Consider the following 26,666-nt stretch of genomic DNA (forward strand, 5'->3'; position numbering starts at 1 on the left):
AGTATCTCCCCCATCTTCTGCGGCTCCACATAAAGGCTGCCTTACTGATCTTTGATGGGCCCTATTGTCTCCCTGGTCACCCTTTTGTCCTTAATGTATTTGTAAAAACCCTTTGGATTCTTAATTCTATTTGCCAATGCTATCTCATGTCCCCTTTTTGCCCTCCTGATTTCCCTCTTAAGTATACTCCTACTTCCTTTATACTCTTCTAAGGATTCACTCGATCTATCCTTTCTATACCTTTCATATGTTTCTTCTCTTTCTTAACCAAACCTTCAATTTCTTTAGTCATCCAGCATTCCCTATACCTATCAGCCTTTCCTTTCACCTTAACAGGAATATACTTTTTTCTGGATTCTCGTTATCTCATTTATGAAGGCTTCCCATTTTTCAGCCGTCCCTTTATCTGTGAACATCTGCCCCAAACCATCAAATTGCCCTTTCTCCAATTTAGAATTTCAACCTTTAGATCTGATCTATCCTTCTCCATCATTATTTTAAATCTAATAGAATTATGGTCGCTGGTCTCAAAGTGCTTCCCCTTTGCACCTTCTCTAGGAGGTACATCCACATACTGAATCAGAAAATTTTCTTGTACACACTTAACAAATTCATCACTATCTAAACACGGTGGCACAGTGGTTAGCACTGCTGCCTCACAGCGCCGAGACCCAGGTTCAATTCCCGCCTCAGGTAACTGACTGTGTGGAGTTTGCACATTCTCCCCGTGTCTGCGTGGGTGTGCTCCAGTTTCCTCCCACAGTCCAAAAATGTGCAGGTTAGGTGAGTTGGCCATGCTAAGTTGCCCATAGTGTTAGGTGAAGGGGTAAATATAGGGGTATGGGTGGGTTGCGCTTCGGCTGGTCGGTGTGGACTTGTTGGGCCTAAGAGCCTGTTTCCACATTGTAAGTAATCTAATCTAAACCCTTAACACTATGGCAGTCCCAGTCTATGTGTGGAAAGTTAAATCCCCTGCCATAACCACCCTATTATTACAGATAGCTGAGATCTCCTTACAAGTTTGTTTCACAATTTTCTTCTGACTATTAGTGGGTCTAGAATACAATCCCAATAAGGTGATCATCCCTTTCTTATTTCTCAGTTCCACCCAAATAACTTCCCTGGATGCATTTCTGGGAATATCCTCCCTCAGCACAGCTGTAATGCTATCCGTTATCAAAAATGCCACTCCCCCTCTTCTCTTGCCTCCCTTTCTATCCTTCCTGTAGCATTTGTATCCTGGAACATTAAGCTGCCAGCCCTGCCCATCCCTGAGCCATGTTTCTGTAATTGCTATGAATCCCAGTCCCATGTTCCTAACCATGCCTTGAGTTCATCTGCCTTCCCTGTTAGGCCCCTTGCATTGAAATAAATGCAGTTTAATTTATTAGGCCTACCTTGTCCCTGCCTGCCCTGACTGTTTGACTCACTTCTGTTCTCAACTGTACCAGTCTCAGATTGATCTCTTTCCTCACTATCTCGCTGGGTCCCACCCCCCCCCCCCCCCCCTCACCTTACTAGTTTAAATCCTCCCGATCAGCTCCAGCAAATTTCCCTGCCAGTATATTAGTCCCCTTGCAATTTAGGTGCAATCCATCCTTCTTGTACAGGTCACTGCTATCCCAAAAGAGATTCCAATGATCCAAAAATGTGAATCCTTCTCCCATATACCAGCTCCGCAGCCATGTATTCATCTGCTCTATCCTCCTATTCCTGCCCTCACTAGCTCGTAGCACTGGGAATAATCCAGATATTACTAATCTTGAGGACCTCCTTTTTAAATTCCTGCTTAACTCTCTCTTCAGAATCTCAATCTTTTCCCTTCCTATATCATTGGTTGCAATGTGGACAATGACCTCTTGCTGGTCCTCCTCCCCTGTGAGAACATTGTTCATCTATTTCACAATCATGTACATGACCTGCAAAAGTCTATTGCTATACACCCCATAGTTAACAGTAATTAAAAATATTATATGATCTGCAAGGTTTGGAGTCTTGTTTTTTGCGCACAAGTATTGATCACTAACGTCGATCAAGAAAAGCAGTGATTCTACTGCTGACCCCTGGGGAGCTTCGCTTTGTAACTTGTTCCAGTTCAAATAAGACTGTGCTTTACCACTGCTCTGTCACTGATGTCAATGGTCCTTTCATTGTACAATTTTTAACTTTCCTGAAATGCTTATAATGCAGCATTTTATCAAATACTGTTTGAAAATTACAAAAACTTCAGGTTGCAATGTTTAAATGCATTTGTGTGATGTGGGTGTCACTGCTTGGACCAGCATTTATTGTCCATCCTTATTTGCCTTCGAGGTGATGGTGAGCTGCCTTCTTAAACTCCTTACTCCATCTGCTGCAAGTAGATCTACAGTGCCATTAGCAAAGGAGTGTCAAAAGTTTGACACCGTGACAGTAAAGGAACAATATATATTTCTAAGCCAGGATGGTGAGTGGTTTGGAGGGGATAGTGTTCCCATGTGTCTGCTGCCCTTACCTTTCTCGATGGACATGGTTGTGGTTTTGGAAAGTGCTCTTTAAGAAGCCTGGGAAAATTTCTACAGTGCATCTTTGTCAATGTTTCACACTGCTGTTTCTGAGCATCAGTGGTGGAGGCAGTAGACATTTGTGGATATGGGGCCTATCAAGCTGCTGCAGTGTTCAGGATGGTGTCAAATGTCTTGTGTTGTTGGAGCTGCACTAATACAGGTAAGTGGGGAGGATTCTATCATACTCCTGACTTTTGCCTTGCAGCCGACTTCAGAGAGTCAGGAGGTGAGTTACTTACTGCAATTTTTCTAGATTCTGAACTGCTCTTGTAGCTACCTGTATATATGTGACTAGTCCAGTTCAGTTTCTGATCAATAGGAATCCCCAGAATATTGATGGAGAGGGATTTAGTGATAACAATTCCATTACATGTCAAGGAGTGGTGGTTAGATTCTCTCTTGCTGGAGATGGTCATCACCTGTCATTTGTCTGGCACAAATATTACTTGCTACCTGTCAGCCCAAACCTGGATATTGTCTCGGTTTTCTACATTTGGACATGGACTGCTTCCATGTCTGAGAAGTCATGAGTGGTATCTATGACTATATCAGACAGGTGCTTGACTAATCTGTGAGACAGCTCTTCTAATCTTGGCACTGGCTTCACATGTTCATAAGGAAGACTTTGCAGAAGCAATAGGGCTGTTTTTCCCATTGTTGCTTTGGTGCTTAGATTGATGTCAGGTGATTCAACTGATGTCACAACTGAGTGGCTTGATAGGCCATTTCAGAGGGCAGTTAAGAGTCAAGCACATTGCTGTGGGTCTGGAGTCACATATCGACCACACCAGGAAGGCACTTTCATTCCTGAAAAGAGTTTTGCATATAACCCCCTTTTATTGAGTGAATCAAGATGGAAAAATGCTTTCTTTGAAAACAATTTAACTTAAAACAAAATCTAATCAAAATTCAACAAGTCAACAACAATAAAAATTTGAATGCAACAAGAATGAACCAGCGTTTTGTTATACTAGAGGCTGGTGGAATGTTTTGGCTGGAATACAGAATCCCACTGGTATATCATCAAATAGACAATCACCATGAATCTCCTTGGCTCCTCAACTGTGAAAATTTGAGTGGAAAATTAGCGGTAATGCGACTATCCACCAATTTTTCACTGAACTTTTCGCAATCAGGAACACTCTTGAAACTCTCAATAAATAAACTGTCAGAGTTTTCGATATATTGCAGAGATTAAACTTCATCACCTGTACTTGAAATTACAACCTGGATAGAGAAAATATTAAGTATTGAATATCAAGAACAAGCCAACAATAAAATATGGAAAGAAAGTTTTGAGATTGCCTTCTATTTCTCTCATCCACTTGTCTGCAGATATCCTGCCAACGCCTGTGCAGGCTGCTGAGCTTCTCCTGAAGGATGGCACCGTCGGATGCTGATGACTTTCCAGCAATCTCCTCCCCAGTTACATTCAGAGATGTGACAACATTTTGCCGGCTTCCAATTCCATTCTGTAATTCCTGTAAAACAGCAGTACAAAGAATTAATCTCCTTGCTAAATCATCATGGATACACAATGAAATAGCTTTCACCTTCAAGATCAACAGTAGTATTATTCACTGCTTTTCAGAAATAGATTCAGAATGGACTATTAATAAGCAGAAAGCACTTTTTAAAGGTATTGGAACAATAGGTTCAATGGAGCGGCACGGTGGCTCAGTGGATAGCACTGCTGCCTCGCAGCACCAGCAACCGGGGTTTGATTCCCACCTCGGACTACTGTCTGTGTGGAGTTTGCACATTATCCCTGTGACTGCATGGGTTTCCTCCAGGGGCTCCGGTTTCCACCCACAATCCAAAGATGTGCAGGTTAGGTAAATTGCCCATAGTGTGAGGTGCAGTAGTCATGGATAAATATAGGGTGGGTTACTCTTCAGAGGGTTAGTGCGGATTTGTTGGGCCGAAGGGCCTGCTTCCATACTGTGGGGAATCTAAAAAACGTATGTAGTTCATGTACAAAGCTAAAATTGTTCCTCTCCTGCGCTCTGCATAATTACCATCACTTTACAAAAATACAAAATGCACCCTGTAGAAAAGGCAGTGCAAAAATTGGGATTCATTCACCAATCTTTAATATTAACATAAAAATTACCATCATTGCGATGCAATTTGGGAGAAAGGTGATGGAGAAATATACTGTAAGACTACATATATTTTATTTGAAATACCAATTGGAAATGGGAAGTGTAGACTGCTGTTTTGTAGAGAATGAACTGGTGTTTACTGATACCCTGCAACAAAAGTGGAACCGTTTGGTGTCACTCATTGGTTACACAAGAGCACATAAGTTTTGGAGAAGCTATATTAGAAAATATTGAAAGCCCAGAGGGCAATAAGTATTTTGGGGATGAAAAATAAGTCTGCTCAGCAGCAGCGTTTGTATTGTTTTAACTAACATTTTTGTTACAGACTGAGAAGATAGCAGTTGGCACTCTGGCCTCAAAATGTCTGCAAACAACCCAATTCTCTTCCCCTCCCTCTGAGTGGGAGAAAACCAGCACAAACACTCTGAAAGAACTTCTAATTAAGCAAAGGACCTAGGTCCAAATGACTGGCTACTGAATCAAGCATTTCCACAATGGTTGACGTGACATTGTCAGCATAAATCAAAAAGGAACTGTTGGAAAATCACCTCATTCCCCAAACTTTGTTCCTTTTTGCACTATGTTTCTACCCACAAAAGTGCTCATCTTGTCTGTTTTGTCCTTCCTATTTGTGAACAAATATGAGTGCGTGCTGAGATAGAAAGGATACAGTTTGTTATCATGTCAGTAATTAATAATCCAATTTTTCACTTGTTAAGGGATAAATTTGCCATAAGTTTTTTTTCCTATTTGATGATGAAACCTGCTGAAAGTTTATCTTAGATAGAAGCTCAAGTCTTGCAAGTTAACTACTTTAGTGATTAAATTGACCATTTACACATTTGTGATGAATTGTGGATTGGGCGGGGAGGTTAACTTCCACTGCACTATTCCTATCAGGGTCATGACAATACTTATATAAAAATATTCACCATTTTTCTGAAAAGGATAACAGTTATATATGACCTCTGATATTCATTACAGTTTGGTACATAAGTAATGGTGTGTTGGTTAAACAATAATATTTATGACATGTCATTTCTGCTTGCAATAACTAATAACAACAATACACAGATGTCCAAAGATCAAATGATTATCCTTCCATATTTACAAACACAATTACTGGCATGTAACACATAACAGCCTTTAAAGTACATTAACACTGGTTTCACAGACATTCCTGACCATCAGTGCTAAACTCTGCTCGCAGTTGTCAAGAAGCAAAACACATACTGGATTAAAACCTCACCAGGCACCTTTTGGGGGAAGAGCGAACATTGCTATCACGAGTTTAGATTAGTAACAGAAAAGAGCAGGGGACTATCTAACGTCGACATAAATTGGAAGAGGTCAATTTCAATTAGATTGGGGGGGGGGGTGCAATTTCAATAGGATGAGGAGGAATCTAAATCAAGTCAAATAGAGCCAAAGACTGGCAGGAAAAACAGTGACAGAACAGCAGGCTATCTTTAAGGAGGAAGGTTTTCAGATACAGGCTACATCCATTCCAGAAAAGGTGGAAGGTAGGCTTCTTAGATAATAAGGGACATAGGGAAATATGTTGAAAGTAAATAAAAAGGAATGCATGAATGATGTCAGGTAAATTCTTCAAGTGAGAAGTGGGTCAAGTACAATACTGTACATTGAACAAGGAGAGTGAAGGGGATAATACGACTGGCAAAGAGAGTAGATGAGAATAGAATAACAGTGACCATGAAAGGGGATTCATAAATCTTCCACCAGCAGTTTCAAGTGGGCATTGAGAGGCAGGGTGAATGCTTTCAAGGAGAGAGAGGGTGAAACATGCTGACAAGGCACAGGGAAAAATAATTAGCACATCGTATTAGTGTCTATTAAGAACAGGTAAGCTGAACATTATCAGTTGAATGGGAAATGGCAGCGACACAGATACAGATGTTAAATGTTTCTTTTATGATCATTGTGCATACTCTTGTTTCACTCCTCACCATCCTGAAACCTAACCCAGTGTTGTAGCAGCTACACACTACACAAAGTAAGCCTCTTTCTCCCAGTGTTTCTGATCCATTCCAGGCCATGTCTCTATTGCTGCAGACCAAAATGAGTAAGCCCAGGTTACAGTATGGCCATGACTTCAAGGTGAAAACGTTGATTCATCTTAGTTCCAGTTCTTGGCCATTGAAATACACATACCCAATGAGTAACCTAATTTGGGCAAGAAAAAGATTCAATCTTGCACATATATGGAACAGAACTTCATAATAAAAAGCTAGAACCTAAATAAATCAACATTACTGGACTAGTAGGGTATATTATACTAGAAATGGCTGAAGTGAATAGGAAGTATTTGCAAAGACTCAATTTTTGGAGCATGAAATGCAGCCTGCTTCAATCCTGTGAATGTTAACTGCAAGTTTATGTTGTGCCACACTTGATTTGCTGCTTTACATTCATCCTCAAGCGGTAATTAAAAATTTAAACCCAGATTAAGACATTTGCTACAATGTGACAACCATCACTTTCCAAATAGTGAACTTTCAAGTTCAGCTGTGTTTTTCCTGACATTAAAAAATAGATGAAAATTACTGGTGAGCGAAGCAAATCCAGTTACATTTTAGGTCAACCAGTCTTAAAGGAAATGGAAGGAGGGCTGGAACAAGTTACGTGTTGATTTTTCTTTTGTCGGGATAATATCCATGGGATGAAAACAACACAAGTAGGCTGGTCAGACACATAATCAGAGAATAGCATCATAAAATATTGCCAAAGAGCATCCTCACTGAGTTCAAGTTTTCTGCCTGTCAAACTGCATTTACGCTTCTCTTGATTACCTCATTCATTCATATTTTTCATGACAAAGTTTAAAAACCTGACAGTTATTAAATAATCTCATTGTCATTATTGCCATCTGCTGAAGTAACAGTACAACATTCAGTTTTGAGAAATAACCTTTCAACTCAGGACTTGACTGTTAAGAGGAGAAAGTGAGGTCTGCAGATGCTGGAGATCAGAGCTGAAAATGTGTTGCTGGAAAAGCGCAGGTCAGGCAGCATCCAGGGAACAGGAGAATCGACGTTTCGGGCATTAGCCCTTCTTCAGGAAAATAGATGAAAATGACTGGTTGACTGTTAAGAGGCCAATTTTACTCTCAAAGAGTATAAGTATCTCCTGGGTGTGGCGCATAGTTGAAACACATGAAGGGAGGTTTTGATGCACAGAAATCAGCCTCTGACATATCCACCTTTTGAATGTATCAGTTATGGTTCAGCTGGTAGCTGTCATGCTTTAGAGTTTGCTCAAGTGTCCAGGATTTGAGCAAAACACAAAGGCAGTAATTTCAGTGCAGCACGAAGGGAGTATTGCACCGGCTGAGGTACCATCATTTGGATGAAATGATAAAATTAAGTTCCAATTGTACTTTCAGATGAATGAGCTACTTTGAAGAGGAGCAGGGAATATATCCCCAGAATCTTGGCTAATATTTAAGCCTCAATCATCACCACAAATGTCATATTGCTGTTTTTTTACATTGTAACAATCATGGCCATAAAAGGAGTGATGTGAATTAAAGCATCTTTTTTAAAAGTGTTGAAAAGTGAGGAATGTTGTCAAAGTCTTTTGTCTTCCACTAATCAGGACAAACTCAGGAATGCCAAATTTCAAATGATCACAATAATTTATAATGTAGGAAAGAAGGGGCAGCTCAATGGTTGACAATTTTTCCTCTTGCAGCTGAACAGGACTATATGTGATTGAAATTTAAAGCTTGTATGATCTGTTCAGCCCAATTGTCTGCTGTGTGATTTGTTCAGGCAAACTCCTCAGCAAAAGCAATGAGGAAAAGAAATATCCATCTGGCATACCACACATACCCTAGCTTGATCGATGATAAACGCTGACTCCATTTTTTTATATATGGAACTAAACATTAGTTGAGGAAAATAATTATCAGAATCCTATTATGTAACACTGCCATATTGCCTAATTTATTGAGACTTTATTCCTTTAGATTAAAAGCTCATGATAATCATATGACTTTAAAATCCTTGTTACAAACATGACATTCATTTGAGTACATTGACATACCAATCTACTGAGACAAAAATTATGACTGTGAAAAGTTATAGGCTGTACCTTTATGAAAATATTCATGATCTAATCCAGAAAAACGACTGAAAGGTTCATCCTCCCATAACTCAGCTCAAACTCTGAAGGGATCAGGGAAATTGTTCTTGTATGAGCACAAATAATCCCCGAATATGTTGAAGTGATTTAACAGAGTGAGGAAACAATTCAAATTCATGACAGCAGATTTTCCCAATGTAAGTCAAATAGAATATCCAAAATTACCAGTGCAATAAAGGTGGATACTGCAAAAGCTGTGGGCCTGATAACAACCAGCCACTAGTGTTGAAAAATTGATCGCTATAGTGCTCCTATTCAAGTTGTTCTAGTATAGCCACAAAAGTAGGATACAGCCAACAATGTGTACAGTTGCCCTAAAATGCCCTGTTCACAAAAAAAAATGACACAAATACAATTGGTCAATGCCCACCAGTTTACTCACGATCATCAGAAAAGGAAGGGATTGCAACAGTGTTATCAAGCTGCACTTAGACAGCGCTAAGGTGTTTGCTGAAGATTAGTTTGTCTGCTGGGCTACTCGGTTGCACCTTATTACAACCTTGAACAAGAGAGCTGAAAGGTAGAGGTGAGATGCATGTGGCTGCATATATCAAGACAATGTTTGACTCACTGTGGCATCAAGGAACCCGAGCAAAACTGAAGCAAAGGAACCATGGGGAAGATTCTGCCCTGGTTGGAAATATACCTCGTACAAAGAAGGATGAACGCTGTTGTCAACAGTTAATCTTCTTTACCCCAGGCTTTCATGACAGGAGTTTGCCAGTGTAAAGGCCCAAAGCTTCACCAAGGAGCTTTGTAACATGATCAGGTCAGAAGCAAGGATTTTTGCTCATAATTACGTAATTTGCAGTACCAATAGCGACTCCTCAGATACTAACATAATGTGTCCATATGTAGAAAGGCCTGGACAACATTCAGGCTTGACTGTTAAGTAGCAAGTAACATTTTCATCACACAATTGTGACACTGAATCATTTCCAATGAAAGAATCCAACCATTTTCCCTTAAGACGTAATGGCATTATCATTGGTGAATCTCAACCATCATCAACATTCTGGGAAGTTGACATTGACCAGAAATTGAACTGAACCAGTCATACAAATACCCTCAATATTGGAGCAGGTCAGAAACTGGCAAGTAACTCACCAAAAATCTGTTCACTATCTGCAAGTTTCTAGTGAACAGAATGGGGGAATACCCTCCACTGGCCTAGACAAATGCAACTCCAACAACACTCAAGAAATTCAATACAATCCAGCTCAAGGAATGTGCTTGACCGGCATCCCATACACCACCTTGAGCATCACTCCCTACACACTGACACATGATCGAAGCATCTGCAAGATACAAAGCCTCCTTCAAAAGCATTTTCCAAACTCATGACTCATGAAAAGGGTAGGAGATGGATGCGAACACCACCACATCCAAGTTCCTTTCCAAGCCAATACCATTCTGACTTGGAACTAAATCACGATTCCTCCATTATCACTGAATCAAAATCTTGGAACACTCTTCTTAACAAAACCGCAGCTCGACATGAATGACAGAAGTTCAGGAAGGCAGTTTATCACTACCTAATGGCAATTAGTATGAATAAGAAAGATTGGCCTAGCCAGTAACACCATGTCCTGTGAAAGAATAAATGAATGGACAAAAATTGTTGCAATTGATATGTCCAAAAGAAGCTGGATAAATCTTTAGTTAGACTGAGATTGAAGAGTGATGTGTATATACAGCGTAACCTCCGATGTCCCAAAACAGGAATATGACAAATATAAAGATTTTTTCTAATAATTTTGATGAAGAGATAAGTGTTGACCACAACACCAGAAGAATTATTCTGCCCTTCTCTGAATAGTGCCATAGGATCTTCTATCTGAATCACTGAAGAGGGCAAGTAGTCGTGCTTTCAATTACCATCACATTCAAAGGGCAGTACCATTAGCGAAGCAACATCTCTTTGGTGCTATGTTGGTGTGTCAGCTCAACTCCAAATTGGAAACGTGATTTAAGCTTACAGCCTTTAGATTAAGCAGCAACGACTCAAAGTGACATTTAACAAAGTTTCATACAATTCATCACAGAGTGCAAGAACCAATAATGCAGGACTTTTGCTGGAAAATTAAATGAATTCAGTGGAGTTCACAGCAAGTTCATTCAATAAATGGCATACTTTTATTAGTGGTTTCCAACACAAGATTATTTTCCAGTTGTAAGCAGGACAATGAATTGGATCAACTGTATTCCTTGTAAGTCCTATAATCTTTTGCATCAGTGGCCACTGAAGATACCATTAAAGATGTCTGCAAATTTGATACTGGCTCTTTAGTAATGATTTCCAGGAGGTTTTCTTTCTTCTCTCCAGAATTCTAAACAGGTTCCTCAATGGACTGAATTTGAAAAAAAAAAATCCACACTATGATGAAACAGAACCTTCCCAAGCTGTATCTAAGCACAGCAAGTTATGGAATGAAGTTTCCTGAAGAAGGGCTCATGCCTGAAACTTCAATTCTCCTGCTCCTTGGATGCTGCCTGACCTGCTGCGCTTTTCCAGCAACACATTTTTCAGCTCTGATCTCCAGCATCTGCAGTTCTTACGTTCTCCTATGGAATGAAGGGGGTGATCAGAAAGATAGCTTCATTCCACACTTCCATCCATTATAAACACAAAAGGATGTTTTATATGTGTGAGGAATGGTGAAAAATAATAATGGTTTTGATTACATGATCAGCCGAAAGTAATTTCCGAGCTGCCCTTTACTGAAATAGTGTTTTGTGCATTACACTCATTGAATAAATTCAGAAAATGAAATACAAATCTTGACTTCTGTAACCCCAATACTTTTCATTACCAATCCACAATTTATTTTGGTGGTGTAATTTTTCTCACATGCACAGAATAGATAAATATTTGACATAACTTTTGTTTTGGTGAAACACCAACTCTTTCATGTCACAGTTTTTGAAATCTTCCACCTCTTTCTTCACTCCCATTTTGTCTGTCACATTTCCTCCTTAATTCTGAAGTTCAAATGATTTCTCTTTGAGGAATGTCAATACATTCAAGAAACAGTTTGTCACATGTCATGGGCCATCCACAGGGAAGGAGAGCAAATGGAAGAGTTCTTTGAAAATAGTATTCTGATGCCAGCTGTTAGGAAATACATAGAAATGGTTTTGTTGGTTCTCCTTCCCTACAGATTAGAGATTCCCTTCAATCTATATTGGAAAATATAGGCATTTATTCAATGTTTTCTTACAAAGAAAGAATTGGGATCAGGAAACTATAAGAACCTGTGCTCCCAGAGATTAAAGTACCACTTTAGTGCTCTAATATATTGCACCATACAATCTTTGTCATGATATAGAGTCATAGAGCTATACAGCATGGAAACAGACCTTTCGGTCCAACTCGTTGATGCTGATCAGATATCCTGAGTTAATCTAGATCCCATTTGCCAGCATTTAGACCATATCCCTCTAAAACCTTTATATTCATGTAGCCCATCAAGATGCCTTTTAAATGTTGCAATTGCACCAGCTTCCTCCACTTTCTCTGGCAGCTCATTCCATCTTCGAACAAAGTCTATGTCCAGAGTTTAGTTTCCTTGAAACTAAACAGCAGAGGTAGTCAGCTGTGAAAGTTCACTGCCTGGTCGCACAACAGTGCAGGTTCACTTTTATCATCTCCCATGTGGAACCTGCTCTCTCACTCTCTTCGTCATTTTTTATAATGCTGCAGTTTTGATCTTTTTTCCCCTGAAACTTCCAAAACAATCCAACAGCTTATAAAACAGTAATCACTGCTCCAAGAATTCGAGGAAATCAGCTCAAACATTGAAATACCTCAGAAAAGGCACAACTCTGACAGCCACAATTTTTTCCCACCCTCCATCTTTTGGGATTCACAGCTATTCAAATAACTATTTAATCTAATATGGAAAATGATAAGTGGAACTTGATTCTCTTTTATTGGAAGATCAGGAAAGGAAAGTGGTGTTCTTTAACCAGATAGTGTGAAAAGTGTAGTCCATGATACAATAAGCAGAAAGGGAAGTGCAGAAAGTCAGGAAGAGAAGACGTTTGACATATGCTTGTCTGTTTTTACCCTGAACAAGCAACATAAACCCTTTGGATTTTGCTGCAGGGTCGACTGTTCTTGGCAGAAATGAGATGGACATCGCTTTGGACAGCTTTTAGTCTTCGAGATTGTCCACTTGGGAGAGGCAATTATTCCTCAAATATGTAAATTAGAGTGTCGCTGGTAGTTATAGAATGTGGACTGTTCAATAAAATTGAATGTGGACTGAGTACATAAAATTATGATAGGCATGGATAGGGTGGATAGTTGGGAGTCTTTTCTCCAGGGTGCAACTTTCAAAAATGAAAAGGCACAGGTTTAAAGTAAGAGGAGGTGAGTTTATAAGAGATGAGCAAGGCAAATTGTTTACACAGAAGGTGGCAGGTGCCTGGAATGTGCTGAGAGGCAAGGTAGTAGAATGAAATATGATAGCAATTTTAAGAGGCATTTAGACAGACACATGAACAGGCAGGGAATAGAGGGACAGATGGGATTTTTAGTTACGAATAGCATCATGATTGGCACACCTTCCAGTGCTGTGCTATTCTCCATTCTATGTTCTATATCAATATGCAGAGTTTCATATAATTGCAGTCAACTTTGAATAGCCTAACCTACAATCCTTGAAGGAATCATTGCAGAACCAGAAACCTTCAATGTTTATTCTTGCAGTTCCAGGAGAAACTGGAATGATAACTTAATGCTGTAGTGCCACTTTATTTCAAACATCAGGCATAAATTTAATTCCTTCCACTGATCAGCCAATCAAAAAACTGAATTTAGAGGACAAGCATTTCACATGCTAGGTATATGGGCCAATATAAGCAAGAAGTTTTGCCAATCATTAAGACTTGTTCAACAATTTTAAATGAGTAGTCACTTTGCACAAACAGTGGATATTTATGTTCAGCTTAAGTTTTCTAGCAAACGGTTTTCTATTGCATCATATGAAAAAAAACCTACAAGTACAGATTCACCTAACACAATGAGATTTTGAACTTCAATAAGAAATATCAATGCCAAAGAGATCTGGGATTTCTGTCAATTGCTGCTGGCATTGACTAAGGATGAACTGCAGCAAGTAATAAAACAAGTAAATCTATACCGATTGATGTTCAGTGGAGCCAAGAGAATTACTGGGTGATCATCAATAAAGACAAATCATGAGGGGAATGATTTTGGTACATAGTTTTGTCAGACCCTTGTGTCTCACACACAGATGTGAAGTGTATTTCACTCACAGTAAATGCTGTGATGTGACAAATCCTGGAGCCAAAGCTTCAAATCATAGGATTTAGCCGAGCATGGAAAAATCAAATAACATTTTATTAACTTTGCATACAAGATTATTGTGTTCTCCTTTTCCACCATGTCTTGCACAAAATGTTATCAACATGCTAATTAGTTTCTCACATTCATCGATTGGTAGCTAAACTAAACTCAGCTCACTGTAGATTCTCAATCATTTCCAGCATCTGACCCTTCATTATAGACATGATCTAAATTTCCCTATCATTTTTGCTTGGCAATCTGGAATCAGCTTAATTATTAATATATTATGCTAACGATGTCCATACAAGCATACAAATGGAGAGCTCAGAAGCTCTGAAGACAGAAAGAACTACATGCAGAGTGCAGACAGGAGTATGGAACATTTAAAAAGGCTTTGTGGGATCACTTAGCTGCAAAATTGGATAATTATTACAACATTGAATGAGCATTATCAACTCATAACGACTTGTAAGTGGTTTCTAGGTTTTTATAAGATCTTAAAACAAAGCCAAGTAGTCGGCCTTTCAGTCCTTTAAGTCTGCTTAGCCGTTAAGTGAGATCATGACTGATCTGAAGATCCTCAACTCTGATGTGGCGGTACCTGTTTGGACTGGGGTGGACAAAGTTAAAGATCACACAACACAAGGTTATAGTCCAACAGGTTTATTTGGAAGTACAAGCTTTCGGAACGCTAGCTACCTTATGAAGGAGCAGCGTTCTGAAAGCTTGCACTTCTAAATAAACATGTTGGACTATAACCTGGTGTTGTGTGATTTTTAACTTGATTCTCAACTTCACATTGTCCAAAAATGCCTATTTGCTATTACCCTTGATTCCAGTACTGATTACAATTTGCCTATTTCAGTCCTGCATATACTAAATGACCAAGCCTTGACAGACCTCTGTGATAAAGAATTCCGCATATTCACTACCCTCAAGAGGAAATAGAAAACCTCCTCATCACTGTTTTAATAGTTTGACTTTTTAAAACTATTTTCTGAACTCTTAAACCAGAAATAAAACAAAAGTATGAGGTACACAAGTCCAGAAAGTATTAACAACAAATGCAAAATGGTAACCAAAATTATTTTACATTGCTAATTAAAAATGCATTAAGCTATGTGCTACTGCTGACTAAAGGACAGGTCCAACTAAGCAGAAAAATTATGAAATGAAGAATTCTGATCTGATTTGTTTCACTTGCAACTAAAGAAATACACGGTATTGTTTGATCTTAAAATAAATGTGTTTCTGATTTCAATTTGTTGATGGGTATATTGTTAGAACCAATTACAGATGCATGTATCAGCTCAGCTCTTTTTAAGCAACAAAGACTTTTCATTCTTTTTAGCATTCAACTATTGACTCAGTTCTGCTATAACGCAGTACTTCCGTTCTCATGCAATCCAGTGTCATAAGAAAATCATGTTACAGCAGCACCGTTTTAACTAGTGGGACCGGAATCACATCATAACCAATGCAGGCTTTTAAAGTGTGGACTATAGAAACATTGTCCTCAATTCACCAATCGCTTTATCGAAATGCCTTATCAATTTGCTTTAACAAAACATACTTTATAGGAGAATGACCTGTACCATACTTCAAGTAAGACGTAGGTTTTCTTGAATAAACAAAAAAGTAATTTAATTATATAATAATGGCAAGAAAACAAATAATAATACACATGTAAAGCTTTAAAAAAACTGACAAGTACAAGAGGATGATAAATAATATGAAGTTTTTAAAGTTCTTTAATGTTATAATTGAACTTTGTTTTATTGCTGTATGACTGATACCTTCCATTCTTATTAATTTCAAAATCTGTAGAATGTTAGAATTTTTGGTGGATGGTTATCTTTCTACTTTACCTTAACACCCATACTGGTTTTGAATTACAGAGAGGAGAACACAGGGAGAAAAAATTTTCTAGTGCTCACTGCTACTAATCCATCTTCCTTTCTGTCTGTTTACTGCTCTATGAACTAGTCATTGAACTATGATTCATTTTTGCATTCCCGGGTGTGACTTCATTGCTTTTACAAACTGAATGTAGCAGGCAAACTCTCTTGTCCAAGATGTGGAACTTATCACACAAATGCAAATTAACACAAGAGCTACAAGTTTCTTGCTGCCTGACACAGTTGCCTGACTGGTTTCAATGTCTTGAAGTAAAATGATTACTTCAGTTCAGGTGATTTAGTTGACATTTCACACTGATTTCCTGAATGTGCCTTAATTTATGGTCAAGTGATTACTGTAGCCATTTCTATCCACTTTGCTTCATGTTAAAAAAAAATTGATCCATGCCAGCACCAGTTATTAAAACCAGCTGACAGACCTTAGAAATTGGTAGTCTATATTTTACCACTAATCTGATAATGTTTTTCTAATAGCAAATGGTTTATGTAATCTGTATGTACCAATTGTTCATTCTGAATGTCTTGTAACCTTGAGCAATAGATTGTTAATCCACAATTGAGTTGACTGATTTCTTCTCTAGCTTCCTATACATGGTATATGTTTATCAATTAATTTACCTGATATGAATGGAATATCAAATTTGCCTGAAAATCTTGACTTTGTAATTAATAGCTCAAAATAAGTAATCTGTTTCAGTTCAGTAGGCTGTTGTTTGTTGATTGATTGTTAATTCTTTGCTTGAGAGAAGCTAATCGGTATGACATTATATCAATGTTGAAAGTGGCACAAAACCTCCCAAATTTTATTTGCAGCCAGCTGGATTTCATGTTTCAAAGATTTATATTTCTTATAAAGGGCAAGTGTGCCATTCCAGATCATTCTCATTATGTTTAAACATTGTACTGGTGAATTTCGCTGAACATTAGAGCTTCACATTTATTTCACAAGTTTACATGTTTCAGCTTATAAAATCTGCATTGAATATGTTCCTCTGAAGAGGATGATTCATAGCATGGTACAGGATTATATTTTATGTAGTGGGACTTCCACTGATAGACAATTATCATCCTCAACACATGTGACTTTACAGGAGCCAATGACTAAAAATATTACATCTTTCAGATTGAAACAGATGAGATTTTACCTAATGATACCTTGATCAGTTAAAAAGAAAACACAAATTGCTTTTAATCAGCTGGTCACAAGTAAGACATTGCAAGTTACTCTGTATGGTGTGTGTCTATTTTGAGATCATGGAACAGATAACCATTCAAAGAGGGGAGTGAGCAAAAATAATTCATACATTTGTAAGCAGTAAGGCATTGCAGAGATCCTGTTTTTTGAATTCTTAAGGCAAGGAATACAAATAAAAATTGGAATAATTGCATTTACTAATGCAGAAGTTGAAACAGGATATCCCTTCAACTATTTTCAGAAACCATGGGTGTCTGCACTGTATCTCAGTTTTGAGCATATTGTCTTTACGGTCCCTAAACCAACAAGGATTTTCATCCTTCAAGAGATCATTAGCTCAGATTAAGATACAGCAAAAGAATTTCTCATCGTAGAGTGTCACTCTGCAACAGCACTTACTTATGGGACAATTGGTTACTTTGATAAAACAAAGAACTGTGGATGCTAGACCTCTGAAACAAAAAACAGAAATTGCTAGAGAAACTCAGTAGGTCTGTCAACATCTTTGGAGAGAAAGTACTGTGAACATTTTAAGTCGAGAGACCATTCTTCAGAACGCATTGGAACCAACTCCCATAATGCCACTACACCCCTTCTTAGATGTGCCCTCAGCAGAAAGAAGATACAAAAGGGCAGTAGCTTCCTAAGAGGTCAACATCAAGTGTTATCCATCAGGAAAAAGGCTGAAGTCCACAAGGCACTATGTCTCTAAAATTCCACATTTCAAAATACAAATGACATTAGATTCTAGTTGTTGCTTTGGAGCAACAAGCTATGATGTCAAATATTTCCTGACAAAATTAGAAAGACCCATGCAGATCAGAGTTAAAAAGTGCTGAGGGTGTAATGAGGAATCAGCAAATCCATACTTCCTTGTAACATGCCTTCCAATTCCACCATCAATAACTGTTACTGCCAATGTAACATCACATTTGAATGATTTTGCTTGTACCTAATACTGAAAATGTAAAACAAATCCAGACATTTAAACAAAACACTCTCCTTTACAATTGTTTTAATTAAAATGTCAGGATGAAGGAAGAAGTTTGATGTCACATTGTTTTGATTTGAATGTATTAAAATGCAACTTGTGGGATTTGAGTATAATTCTAAGTTTCATTAAATGAATAAAAACAAAGACATATTAAAAATACCAACAAAGGAAATTGATACCATGCCACGTTGTATTTACACAATAATCTGGAATATTGTAACCTAAACATTTTCAAAATCAAACTAAAATTAACATAATGGAGTTGGAAAATGTTTGATGTAATTCTTGTTCAGAACTTAAAATGGATTCTCTGATTCACCTTTTACAAAAAAGTTGCATCGAGCTCCTGCATTAATACCAGTCTCTCATCACAGTTACACCAACCTAACATTCACAAACAACATTAAAGTATCTGGCTCTGTAGGCTAGGAGGCTGGTTGTGCCTCTGAAGTGAAGGTTCAGACGTTCATTCTGAATAATTCACCCACATTTCAGGCAGCATTCAAGTGGCACAGCAGAAAAGCTTGGACTTTGTCTTCTTTTTAAGCTGCTATCTTCTCTTGAGTATTGACTAGGCTTTAGATCTAAACATCCATTTCAAAGTTGTTCAAACGAAGAGCAGGACCATTTGTGGCACATGTTCACACTGAAAAAAGAATCTGGCCTTACAGCAATGTAAAGCTCTCAGTTCCAAGATGAATAACAATAATTTTAATTAACAAAGGACCCAATATGGAAAAAGCTCTAAAATGTTTCTAAGAATGCAAAGATTCTAACAAAAATGACAAAGGAGGAAACATGAGGTCAGGTGTGAAAACATTTGTCGTCTCGAGAAGTTAAGAGCTGTTGATCACGGACTTATTACACATCATACAAAACAGAACAGTGCTCACTGTCAGTAACAAGCCTAACATTAATTTATGAAAGAGTTGGCTTTGGGCTTAGGGTGAAGATTTCTCTGTACACAAAATGAAGGTTAAAAGGTTGATGTAGGATTCAACAGTCAAAGTAAAATATAACAGTTTCCTTGCACAGATAACAATTGGTGAAAAGTAGTGTTAAATCGTTATTTCACAGAATTTAATCTTAGCAGTTTCATTCCACAGTTAAGACACTGTAAACATTAAAGTCTTTTGTATAGCCTTCAGCTGCGAAGTTTAGATTGTTGACAAGTCTCCAGAAATTGTAGAAAAGCACAGGCTTCTTCAGTTTAGTCACAACAGAGCAACTTCTCAATTTCTGTCTCTAAGTTCATCATCTATTTGAAGTTGTACATCTGTTCACACGAGATATTTTTAGATCATTGTTGATCCTGTGATTTTAAGGGTGTATTTTGTCCTGGTTTCTTTCAAGAGAGGTTTTAAGGCCGAGGTACCAAGCCAGCTATTGAAGGCCCATAAAGTAAACTGCTTGGGAGACCTTGGGTTTGTTTTTAAGGTTGGAACAATAGAAGCAGCCTGGATGGTTGTGGCCAGCTCTTACAGATTAGGATGTCTAGTTTTCTGTCTTTTAGCTTTGAAATTCAGCATCAGTTGCTGTTGGAGTCTCAACAGGCTTGAAAGCTGCAATAAATGTCTACTGGCTACAACTCCGAATTTTCACTTGATTTTTTTTCTTTCTCTCTCTGCTGCTGTTTCTCATTTTACTTTTTTGCCAAGAGTTGTGTCTATGGGATGTTACTATATTGGAATAGTTAATCAGTGACAGTTACGAGGGAGTTTTGAGAAGAATTGTAGCTCAGGTTGATGTTCTGGATATAGGTTTGCTCGCTGAGCTAGAAGGATCATTTTCAGATGTTTCATCACCATACTAGGTAACAACTTCAGTGAGCCTCTGGATGAAGCACTGGTGGTGTAGCTCACTATTTATGTGTTTGGGTTTCCTTGGGCTGGTGATGTCATTTTCTGTGGTGGCATCATTTCCTATGGTGATGCCATTTCTTAGGGGGGGGGGGGTAAATGGGATCCAAGTCAATGCATTTGTTGATAGAGTTCCGGTTGGAATGCCATGCTTCTAGGACTTCTCGTGTCTCTCTGTTCGGCTTGTCCTAGGATGGATATGTTGTCCCAGTCAAAGTGGTGTCCTTCCTTATCTGTATGTAAGGATACTAGTGAGAGTGGGTCATGTCTTTTCTGTGATTTGTCGATGTTCATGTATCCTGGTGGCTAGTTTTCTGCCTGTTTATCCATTGTAGGGTTTGTTACAGGTATTTGCAAGGTATTTTATAAATGGCATTAGTTTTACTTGTTGCCTGTATAGGGTCTTTCAAGTTCATTAGCTGCTGTTTTAGTGCGTTGGTGGGTTTGTGGGCTGCCATGACGCCAAGGGGTCTGAGTAGTCTGGCAGTCATTTCCGAGATGTCTTTGCTGTAGGGGAGAGTGGCTAGGGTTTCTGGATGCGTTTTTTCTGCTTGTTTGGGTTTGTTGCTGAGAAACTGGTGGACTGTGTTCATTGGGTACCTGTTCTTTTTGAATACACTGTATAGGTGATTTTTCTTTGTTCTGCGTAGTTCCTCTGTGCTGCAGTGTATGGTGGCTCATTGAAATAATGTTCTAATGCAGCTTTGTTTGTGGGTATTGGGATGGTTCTTCTATAGTTCAATATTTGGTCTGTATGTGTTGTTTTCCTGTAGACGCTGGTTTGAAGTTTCCCATTGGCTGTTTGCTGTACTGTGACATCTCTAAAGCAGAATGTTTGGTGACAAACACCTGAATCCTGGCACTAAGCTAATGATCTGCAGAGCTGCAGTTTTACCTGTCCATCAGCATGCATCAAAGACATAGACAACATACAGCAGATATCTCAAATCTCGAGAGAAATGTCACCAGTAAGGGGACTAAGATTTCTGCGGAGAACGGAGAAGAATGGGGTTGGGAAACATTTCAGCCACGATTGATTGACAGAGCAGACTTGATGGGCCAAGTGGCCAAATTCTGCTTCTATCTTCTGATCAGTGATGGCTTCACAATATTCTGCAGACTCAGTGGCTGGATAGGCACCACCAATTTCATGTCTGAGTCCAAAACACAAGCACTGGTTGCTGTCAGTTATTTATCCTGGGTGAGCTACATCATCCACATGCCTTCCAGAACAAATTTTCTATTCTGAGATTTGTCACATAAGTGATTACTAAGGAGACTACAGAAAAAGCGTCAAGGACATCATCAAAGTCTCTTTAAAAAAAACACAGCATCTCCACTGACTCAGTGTAACCCCTTCCCTTTGACACCCAAACTGCAGAAGAAGCATCAGTGAAGTTGCCAACCATCTCGAGTATTACTGCTAGGCCCCAGGTAAAGGCCATGTGCAAACAGCTGAAGAACCATGTGGAAATCTGCACCTCCCACAATGCAGCAGGCTGTGTAGACCCAGCAATGGACAAGTTAGTCACCTCAGGATCCACAACTCCAGGTTAGAAGAAAGTTGTTCATGTTTTTCAGGGACTGCCTAAGTAGAAGGCACAACTGCGGCAAAATGTCCCCTGCCTTTACATTCCACTCCCTTGCAAAAACATTCCACTTAACTTCCTAATCGTTTGCTTTACCTGTACACTAACCTTTGGTGATTCACAGCTGCGTACTCAATGATTGTTGCCTCAGATTTGTGTGATCTCTCTCCATTTAAATAATATGCTGCTTTTATATTCATTCTGCTAAAATGATCATGCTCATATTTTCCCATACAAATCATCTTCTATTATTTATTAATTCTTTCACAAAATGTGGATGTTGCTGGCAAGGCCAACATTTGTTGCCCACCCTAACTGCTCTTGAGAAAGTGGTTGTCAGCTGCATTCTTATGGTTAGGATACATCTACAGTATTTTTTTTGTAAATATATTTATTCGCAATTTTTTTAACTTTACAACATATAAAATTATTGAAAAACAACACAAATATCAGTATAATAAAAAGAAAAAAAACACAAATTACAATACAACTATCTACTAACTGCTAACCTACTTTATAATGCAAAACAAACCCTAACTCTGTGCAAAGCAACACCAAAAACAAAAAGAAAAAGCAAAAAAAACCAAAAAAAAACACAAAATACAGAACAGCTATGCTCAGCACAGGGCTCCTAAACAAAGGAACGGGAACATTGTATACATACCCGTATTAACTCGGGAGACCCCCTTCAGGGTCCAGGGCTTGACAAATCTAATCATCCTGATTAAACAAACGCCCTAGTTAAGATAATTGATAAATTTATAGCCAAATAATTCAAGTAGGGCTGCCATGTCTTATAAAAATGGTCTGTTGTATGGTGCACCATGTTTGTAAAAAGGTCCAAGGGAATGTACTCCATAATTAATTTCTGCCATCCCAGCAAGCCCGTGGGTTCTCAGACACCCAGTTCATCAGAATGTTCTTCCGTGCACAGTATACAAGAATATTAAATAGTTTCTTCCCATGCCTGTCTAAGGATGGTAAATTTGGTAGATCTCAGAGGAGAGATATCAGGTCGACCTTGACTTCAGTCCTCAATACCCTCCCTATCTCTCCCGCCACAGTGCTCCAATAAACACAGAACCTGCGGCATGTCGAGAAGCAATGGGTAAGAGTAACCACACTTATTTTACATTTGGGGCACACTGAAGATGCCCCTTTTTTAAACTTCGCCAGACGGTCTGGTGCCAGATGAGCCCTGTGCAGAACTTTTAACTGCGTAGCGCATGTCCTGCTACAGATTGAGATCTTTCGAGTATTCTCCCATATGTTCTCCCAAGTTTCAGAAAAGATCTCCACTCCCAGCTCTTGCTCCCAGACCTCACATAACTGGTTAATATCCTGCCAGGACCTGCCACCCAGCAGGCGATAGAGGGCACTAACTGAAAGGGTGCTTGTGGAACGTAGCAACAACCTCTCTGTATTGGGCTTATAGGGCTTAGTGAGAAGCGTAGTCTTCTTCTGGATGAAATCCCTAACCTGAAAAAAACGGAAAAGGTCTCTGCTGGACAACCCGTATTTGCGGCTCAGTTGCTCAAAAGACATCATAACCTCCCCCTCAAACAAGTCTCCCAAACTAGAAACTCCTCTCGCTGCCCATAGCTTGAACCCTGAGTCCATCATCCCTGGTCGGAACCCTGGCATGCCAACTATAGATGTAAGTGGCGAAGTCTTGGATAAGCAACCCTCACTCTGACGCATCGCCCTCCATGCCTTGACTGTACTAATGACAATGGGGTTCCGGCAGTGGTCCATAACTGTCCTCATCTTATCCATGAACAATAGGTTAATAAGAGGGCACTTTGCTTGGGAGGCCTCAATATCCAGCCATATTGAGTTTGAATCGTTACCTACCCAACCACAGACAAAGGACAGTAGGGAACTCAATTGATATCTCCTGATGTCTGGGAAATCAACTCCTCCCCCTCCTTGAGGCAACTGCAATTTAGTAAGTTTGATGGTGGGCCGCCCACAATGCCAGACAAAGGAACCAAACCACCCATAAGCTTCCACAGCGTTGACCTGGGAAACATTATAGGGAGTATACGCATGGGATAAAGCAAATGAGGAAGAACATTCATCTTAATGAGAGATATTTGGCCGAGCCATGAAATTGGAAGAGCCTCCCATCTCTGGAGATCTCGCCTAATATTGTCGAGCAAATGAGCAAAGTTAGTCCGAAATAACAGATCAAACTTGGGGGTAATAAAAATGCCTCGGTACCGGAACTCTGCCCGTGACCACTTAAAAGGGAACTTAGAGCCACCTTCAACTTCTGGCACATCCTTAAGGTTCCCCAAAGGCATAGCCTCCGATTTTGCAAAGTTAATCTTATATCCTGAAGTAGCCCCAAATGAATTGATACATTGTATCAAATGGGGTACGGAGGTGATCGGGTTCAATAAAAACAGAAGGACATCATCCGCATACAATGTAATCTTGTGTGAAATCGATCCCACTTCCGGAGCGGTTACATGGACGTTCTGACAAATGGCCTCTGCCAGCGGCTCTATCACCAACGTAATTAACAATGGTGAGAGGGGGCAGCCTTGCCGACTACCCCTACCAATTGTAAAATTCCCAGACTTCACCCTGTTGGTGATGACCGCGGCCAGAGGGTGGCGATATAAAACCTCCACCCACCGAGCAAAGACCCCACCCAACCCGAACTGCTCTAAGACATAAAAAAGATACGAGGAGAAAGTGAGGTCTGCAGATGCTGGAGATCAGAGATGGAAATGTGTTGCTGGAAAAGCACAGCAGGTCAGGCAGCATCTAGGGAACAGGAGAATCGACGTTTCGGGCATTAGCCCTTCTTCAGGATTCCTGAAGAAGGGCTAATGCCCGAAACGTCGATTCTCCTGTTCCCTAGATGCTGCCTGACCTGCTGCGCTTTTCCAGCAACACATTTCCATAAAAAAGATACGGCCATTCCACCCGATCAAATGCTTTCTCTGCATCTAAGGAAATCTCCAACCCCTGAATCGATCATTATTGACAAATTAGGACCACATTCAGCAACTTTCTAATATTATTAGAGGACCTACGGCCACTTATAAAGGCTGTCTGGTCCTCTTTAATAATATGGGGCAACACCCTTTCCAATCTCAGCGCCAGGATCTTGGACAGAATCTTGAAATCAATAGAGAGGTGGGCCTGTAAGAGGCACAATCCTCAGGAACATGCCCCTTCTTAAGAATTAAGGAAATATTAGCTTCTCTCAAAGATGGTGGTAGGCGTTCATGCATTTAGGAGTGATTGTACATCTCCAACATCGGCCCTGACAGAATCCCTATACACTCCTTATAAAACTCACCTGGAAGACCATCAGGGCCAGGAGCTTTCCCACTCTGAAGTTGCCTAGCTGCCTCCTGTATTTCCTGAACTGTCAAGGGGGCATTAAGAAGAGTGATGGAAATGTGTTGCTGGAAAAGCGCAGCAGGTCAGGCAGCATCTAGGGAACAGGAGAATCGACGTTTCGGGCATTAGCCCTTCTTCAGGAATGAGGAAAGTTGGTCCAGCAGGCTAAGATAAAAGATAGGGAGGTGGGACTTGGGGGAGAGGCGTGATAGGTGGAAAGAGGTCAAGGTGAGGGTGATAGGTCAGACTGGGGTGGGGGTGGAGAGGTTGGGAAGAAGATTGCAGGTTAGGAAGGTGGTGCTGAATTTGATGGATTTGACTGAGACAGGCTGGGGGGAGGGGAAATGAGGAAACTGGTGAAATCCGAGTTCATCCCTTGTGGTTGGAGGGTTCCTAGCCGGAAGATGAGGCGTTCCTCCTCCAACCGTCGTTTCGCTGTGGTCTGACGATGGAGGAGTCCAAAGACCTGCATATCCTTGGTGGAGTGGGAGGGGGAATTGAAATGTTGAGCTACAGGGTGGTTGGGTTGGTTGGTCCGGATGTCCCAGAGGTGTTCTCTGAAACGCTCCGCAAGTAGGCGGCCTGTCTCCCCAATATAGAGGAGGCCACATCGGGTGCAAAGGATGCAATAGATGATATGTGTGGAGGTACAGGTGAATCTGTGGCGGATATGGAAGTTTCCTTTGGGGCCTTGGAGGGAGGTGAGGGGGGAGGTGTGGGCGCAAGTCCTTGGAGGGAGGTGAGGGGGGAGGTGTGGGCGCAAGTGCCTTGGAGGGAGGTGAGGGGGGAGGTGTGGGCGTAAGAAGAGAGGCCTGTTCCAAGGTTACCCCTGGGAGGTCCAGGTTCTTAAAAATGGTCTCCATTTTAGCATTCCTGTCTTTGCAACCTTCAGACCTATACAATTCAGAGTAAAAGTTCCGAAAAGCCTCATTAATCTTTTTAGCATCGTATGTAAGGACCCCGCGCTGTCTCTGATTGCAGTAATGGATTGGGGAGCACGCTTTTTCCTAGTCAGGTATGCTAAATACTTCCCTGACCTATCCCCATATTTGAACAGCCTCTGTCTAGCAAAAGCAAGTTCTTTCTTTGCGTTTTGTGTCAGTATTGAATTCAAGGCAGCCTGAAGGGCTGTGATCCGCGGTAGCTTAGTCACCGAAGGCCGCGCAAAATGTGCTGCCTCCGCGGCTTTCAACCGCGTCTCAAGTAGACACTGCTGTTCGTTCTGTCGTTTCCAGCTAGCCGAATAGGAAATAGCTAATCCCCTAGCAAAGGCCTTACCAGTCTCCCATAGCATAGATGGACTACGAGCCATGCCTGAGTTGATAGTCAAGAATTCCTGAAACTCCTTCAAAACGTATTTCACAAATTTGGAATCCTTAAGAAGAAAGGGGTCCAACCGCCAGTGTCGCAAACCTAGCCCTCACTCTTGGCCTTAACCTCCAAATATACTGCTGCATGATCAGAGATAGCTATATTCCCAATTTTACAACCCATAATCAAATCCAGAAGGGCCGAGGGAGCCAGAAAGAGGTCAATCCTCGTGTGACATTTATGTGGGTTTGAAAAAAGGGTGATGTTTCTGCCGGTAGGGTGAAGACATCTCCAAATATCCACCATTGCA

At 40.0% G+C, this 26,666-nt stretch overlaps 1 protein-coding gene across 11 annotated transcripts in view; it reads right to left on the reverse strand.

The window, feature by feature from the left end:
• The window catches only part of dmd (dystrophin), a 2,003,576-nt gene that overhangs the window by 599,764 nt on the left and 1,377,146 nt on the right, over positions 1–26,666 (reverse strand). For all 11 annotated transcript variants that reach the window (XM_087992890.1, XM_087992895.1, XM_087992900.1 and 8 more), the window contains one exon: positions 3,852–4,027. In XM_087992890.1, the coding sequence (XP_087849016.1) occupies positions 3,852–4,027 (176 nt within the window). The remainder of the gene's footprint in view (positions 1–3,851; positions 4,028–26,666) is intronic.

The sequence above is a fragment of the Chiloscyllium plagiosum genome, unplaced genomic scaffold (genome assembly GCF_037043375.1).
Source record: "Chiloscyllium plagiosum isolate Xiang-an unplaced genomic scaffold, Cpla_swu_hap1 HiC_scaffold_12, whole genome shotgun sequence".
NCBI classification, from domain to species: Eukaryota; Metazoa; Chordata; class Chondrichthyes; order Orectolobiformes; family Hemiscylliidae; genus Chiloscyllium; species Chiloscyllium plagiosum.